Raw genomic sequence first — 6,122 nt, forward strand, 5'->3', positions numbered from 1 at the left:
ATAAATCAGTTCATATATAATTTATTTACAACAGGGGCTTAAAATGCCAAGCATTAATTATTGTTTGCTACATAAACTAAACAATTAAACATATCTTGATGTATGCAGAGTTCCATGATAGTAATAATTATTGCTGTATTATAACTTGATGGATTTCAAGATGTCTTCTTACTATAGAAGTGTAGAAAGGTGAGAGTTACTGCAAAGGAATAGGATTTCAACTTACACAGTCAGTTGATCAGCAGATGGTAGGCACTTATAGAGGTATGCACAAGTGAAATCCTTACACTCTATGTATGTACTCTGTTGGTGGCCTTTCTCAGGGCCTCCTTTACATCTCTGTTCCTCAAGCTGTAGATGAGGGGGTTAAGCATGGGGATCACCACTGTGTAGAACACAGACACTATTTTGTTTTGTTCAGTAGAGTAATTAGACTTAGGCATCACATAAATGAATGTAATGGTCCCATAGTAGAGAGTGACTGCAGTGAGGTGGGAGGTGCATGTGGAGAAGGCCTTGTGGCGGCCCTCAGTGGAGCGCATCTTCAGGATGGTGATGAGGATGTAGGTGTAGGAGACAGCTATGACAAACACTGTGATCACAATAATGGATCCAGCAGAGATAGAGGGGATAATTCCAATAATGGAAACATCTGAGCAAGAAAGTTTCAACACAGCAGGGAAGTCACAGAAAAAGTGATCTATCTGATTTGGTCCACAGAAGGACAAACTCAACAGACAACTAGTAAACATCCATGAATTCACACATCCACCTACATAGGAAACCCCAACTAAGAGGAAGCAGATCCTGGGGGACATATGTGTGGCATAGAGCAGGGGTGAGCAGATGGCCACATAGCGGTCATAAGCCATGACAGCCAAGAGAAAGCACTCAGCTGTCCCAAATGTCACTGCAATGCAGAATTGGGCTTCGCAGGCAGCCACAGAGAGTACTGTTCCATATCCAAGGAATCCTGTAAGCATTATAGGTGTGATAGATGTGGAAAACCCAATGTCCACAAAAGCCAGATGGCTAAGGAACAGATACATGGGAGTTTGGAGCTGGGGGAAGCTTCTTATTAAAGTGATGATACTGAAATTGCCTATTAAAGTAACAGCATATATTCCTAGAAATATCATAAAGAGGATGACACGTAGTGTGGAATTCTCTGTTAACCCCAAAAGAATGAACTCTGTCACAGTGGTGTGGTTTTGAGCCTCCATCTCCAGTGTGAAATGTCCCTGTTGAAGGAAATAAGAAATTCATTTCTTTAGTTTTTTTAATACTTACTATAATTTTCGTTCATTATTCTACAGATTCAATAGTAATCCCTTCCTTTGACCAAGTTATAAATATTGTGGTTTGCAGAATTGGGGATCTTGTTCCTTCCTCTTTGAATAAAATGGGACAAGTTAAGTCTCACCCTGATATTTCAGTAATTTTCTTCTTTTTATGTAATACTTATTATACAAGGTATCCTCAAACCTTGACTTCAGAGATCCTTCCCTCAATGTTGAGGTCTATAATTTCAATGATTTCTTGAGAGTCTCCTCATGCGCCAATCAATTAGAAATCCTATAAACATTTCAAACTTTGTCACTCCACACTCTTCTTGAACCCTTCCACCAATATTTTTATATGTATTTATTTTCATGTATATGATTATTGTGCTTGCATGCATGTTGATACACTAGATGCATGCCTTGTGCCCATGGAGATCAGAAGAGGGTATTGGATTTCCTGGAAATAGATTTATGGACAGTTGTGAGCCCTCATGTGGGCATTAACTTCAGGTCCACTGCGAGAACAGCCAGTGCTCTTAACTTCTGAACCATCTCTCCAAACCCCCACCCCAGTCAGCTCATTCATTTATAATCTCATGTCTGCAACTTGTCAGACTTCCCAGTCATCTTCCTCATATTGTACTCCATCTAGTTAAATCTGGTTGCTTTTGTCTATAATTTATTTCCAATTTTCCTTTCTTCAACTCCTTTTTCCATCCTTTGTGGACCCACTTGCCTTAAATACCTGGTCATTTTTATTCTGCATTCTGTCTGCTTATTTACCTTCACACTCATTTCTTCTTGTACTTTATAGTAATACGACATAATGACTTCTTTCTAATAGAAAGCAGATAATGCCAAAATCTAATTCTTTTGATGTTTTTTTTCAGATCTTCATGGTGAACTATAACCTCATTGGCACAACACTCAGTATCCTTTCTGACCTCTCCCTGCGTTTCACTGTTTCTCAGCATCTTCTCATGTAGTTCTCACACTAACCCAGATGCCCGTCATTATCCTAGGTGCTTAGCCTCAGCCGTCAAGATTACTTCCTTTACAAAGCCTTCAATGACTCGTAAGGATGGATCTGATTCACTTTCTTTGTAGACATCTGCTTCTACAGATGTCTGAAGTGCCACTGTTTATATTTCGCCATTGTTTATGCCTTGCTTACCTTTCATTCTCCTCAATTAAAACATATTACCATTAATAACTTTTACCTTTGTCTTAAAAATACCCAGTGTTTAGGCAGAAAATGTGCTAAAATTTTTGGATGAGTATATATATATATGTGTGTGTGTGTGTGTGTGTGTGTGTGTGTGTGAGAGAGAGAGAGAGAGAGAGAGAGAGAGAGAGAGAGAGAGAGAGAGAGAGAGATCTTTTTCAGACAACGTCTTACTATACATAGACTAGCCCTAGCTCATCTCAAACTTGTGATAATCCTGCTTCAACATGAGTTTACAGGCATGTGTCACCCTGCTTTGTTTACATATATTTACATAATCCCACACTTAGTTATTTTTTTTAAGGCAACAACTTGAAAATAGTGTATTTTGTGCTTCATGGTAAGTTCACCACTAGGATTTACAATAGTGAAAATATTAAGCAAATTGTTCCCTATTGCTCATTGATGGGTTGTGTTGTTGGCTGCATTTTGATTGAAGGTGTTAATATTCTTCATCTCCCCAAACGTGGTATATTATTCTCATAAGCATAATTGTCTCCTTACAATATTATCATTTTGGAAGGAGTTAAACAATTACAAGATATAATTCTATCAGTATTAAATGTCCTCTAAATGTATTAATTCTTTTAAGTTTTTTTCAATTTCCTCAGAGTAAATAAACATATAATCCATCTGTTGGTGCAACTGATCACCTGACTTGGAGAATTGGGAGGTTTGGTGAATCAACAACCAAGGACTTACAACTCATTCAAGATTGTCCCCTGTCTCTTCTTTACTGGGTCTTCCTGTTTAAGTTACCAATATAACAGGTAGATTATTTCCTTTGATGTTAGCCCTATCATTAGGTATTTTTCTTTTAACCTTATCAATTATTCACCATATGTGTAATGGTTTGGATCTTCAACTATCCATATAAAATCATTGAGATGTTTGAAGCTGTCACACCTCTGCTGCTTTCCATTTTCTAAAAGAAAGCACCCACAATTCCTTTTTCTATCATACCTGCAGCATGGTTTCCAGCTCCATTGAAGTCTTCTTTAGACTGAACATACTCAGGACTGAGGAACAGACCAAGCACCCAGCCTTCCTGCTCTTTGCCTTCTGACTTAAGCAGAGCTCAAAGTGGCAACTCTGATCTCATTCTGACTCACACTAGTGATTCTGCACCAACTGCAGAGTTGTGAGTGGAAGCAGAGAAGACAGAAACACATGTCATCTATATTAAATTACATATGGCACTTAAACTCTTTGGTACTCAACATATTTTTAACTTGAACAACGAGAAAACTGACCCTATAGTGCAGCTTTGTTGTGAGATTAAAGGAAGTGATATTTGTGAAATGCCAGAGGACCTGGTCACATATAGGTGTTAAGCATCTCTTTATTTAATAAAATGAAATGAAGTTTGGGTAGTTTTACAATGATTTGATGTTTTGACGACTGTAGTTCTGCTTGTAAAATGTCAGGTAGCTTTACCATAAATCCAAAAGCAAGACAAGTGGTGCAGTACTTATGTGTCCTCAGTTCTGAATTCTGCTCTTTAAAAGTATAATATGTAGACTAATTTTTTGCTTCTCTTTTCCTCTCCATTGGACACTTAATATCTAGAATTCTCCACTGTATTTCATGTTTATCTGCCTAGATGGGGGAGGTTAACCACTCAAATATCTTCTCCCTCAGAGGATTCGGTCACTGTGGTGGGAAATAGAGAGGTTGGGAGAGTGAAACTTACCTAGTTGAAATCAGGCTGTTGCTTCTGATTTCCTCTCCTTGTGTCAGTTCCTGAAGTCCAGTAACAATAATGGTTGCCACACACCATCAGTGCAGTACCCACATGCCTTAGAAATAGTGCTCTGTGTATGCCAGAAATCCACTGCACAGTGCCTCTTGGTGAGGGCATGGTCACCACAGAGGTCAAGAGCTCAAAAGTGCTTGATAATCTTCAATTTATTCTTAAGTTATTTAAAAATCCATCCTAATAAAGTCCTCAATCTTTCATTTACCATTTAGAGTTGATATTGACACTGAAATCCGAAGAGGATTTTATGAAGTGGATCTATTTTATTTTTAGAGAGAGTTGGGTTCTGGACACTGCAATGTGAACCATTAGTGCAATCACTGGTCAAGGATCATAGCCACACACATGCAGAAAATATAAGGTTGAATGTCTTTGTGTGCATTTTAAGAGAGGAGAAGAAAGGCTGTAATCAAACAAGGTAAACCTTCAGGGATTATTGCTGATTGCCTCTTAAGAGAAAGGTATATGTGTTTCTTGTACAGAAATAGCTTATGGAACCAGTGATTCATTAAGTCCTAGCTTACTCTCCCCAGGTGACACCCACAAGCCATAGCATTCAATGGAATTCTTTTGTTACTTGTTTACAGAAAGTGAAAGAGATAGCATGTGGCTTCCCAGAACAATATTTGACATTGAAAGTAATAATTTGTCTGGTTAGTTTGGGGTATTGTGATAATATTATTCTTCATTTACAATAAACTTTGAATCAAATTTAAAAGGAGTCTTGAGATAGCAGGCTAGAATAGGAGTAAATTAATTGGTAATTGGGTTCATTGCCCATTTTGCTGAAGAAATAGAAAAATGATTCTAGAGCTTTGTAGATATAAAACTGATATTTTAAAAAAGGTATTTGGGCTTCTTCCTCACTGTTGCTTAGTAGAAAAACTTAAGAATCTCCCCTGAGACATCTGAGTATCCATGGTTCATTGAGTCATGAATCAATAAAGCCATTTGCACTCAGAAAAGATGATGACCCCAGTTTTATCCCTCACTTAAGATTTCTTCCCCTACCTGGAGTCCTTCCTGATTCTGTAATTTAAGGAATTTTTATAACAACTTCTTTAGGGAAAGCATTGACATTTTTGTAGGAGTTACACTGAATCTGAAGTGTGCTTTGCAGAATATGGCTATTTTTAACAGATTGAATTCTTTCAGCTTACGTATAGCAATTCCTGTCTCTGCATCAGTTTTTAATCTCACTTTTTTTCATTAACACCTTACAGTTTTCAGTACAGAGACAGTTTACATCCTTCACTGATTTTGTGATAGTTTTTATGTCTGGAAATGTGGAAGTCACAAAACTGAAGTTCCATGATCTCATGGAGTCAAAACGCACCTCTGATGTTTCCATAGACTATTAGAGGTGTTTATCAAAAGATAAGTGCCATTGTGGTGGAGTGTATGTTAAGTGCATGATGCAAAGAGTCAGTGCTGGTTCCATACTCCTCTATAAAAACTATTCTATTTCTCAAGGCTCACTCTTATCATCTGTAAACAAGGCTCCCTTTTCTTATTTATAATACCCTAACTCATAGATTCATTGGGAAATTAAATGTAGAAGCCACATGATTTTAGAGATCAACTCCCTAGATACAAATGACTTCAATTATTCTTCATGAGCATATGGGCAGTCCCAGGAAATTTTCCACAAAATAAAACAATAGTGCTACTTACTTAGGTTATTGTGAGAAATAGGTAAATTCATTTATGCAACTAAATTTATCTTGATGCACAGAAGGCACAAATTATTGTTTGCTACATAAATAATACAAAGGCAAAGATCTTGACATCTTGCAGAAGTTGTATAGTAGCAATGGTTATTCCTGTCACTTTACTGACTTCAAGTGGCCCCACA

General features: G+C 37.5%; 1 protein-coding gene across 1 annotated transcript; it reads right to left on the minus strand.

Annotated features, from left to right (window-relative positions):
- Positions 1-290: 290 nt before the first annotated feature.
- On the minus strand, positions 291-1,223 carry LOC118590770 (olfactory receptor 477). Its single transcript, XM_036198529.1, has one exon. It carries the CDS (start codon positions 1,221-1,223, stop codon positions 291-293), a length of 933 nt encoding a protein of 310 aa, XP_036054422.1.
- Between the last annotated feature and the right edge of the window lie 4,899 nt (positions 1,224-6,122).

Source organism: Onychomys torridus, chromosome 1 (genome assembly GCF_903995425.1).
Source record: "Onychomys torridus chromosome 1, mOncTor1.1, whole genome shotgun sequence".
Taxonomy (NCBI): domain Eukaryota; kingdom Metazoa; phylum Chordata; class Mammalia; order Rodentia; family Cricetidae; genus Onychomys; species Onychomys torridus.

What these genes read in the sequence shown, in the direction of transcription:
- LOC118590770 (XM_036198529.1), bottom strand. Translation starts at nt 1,223, where the DNA reads ATGGAGGCTCAAAACCACACCACTGTGACAGAGTTCATTCTTTTGGGG.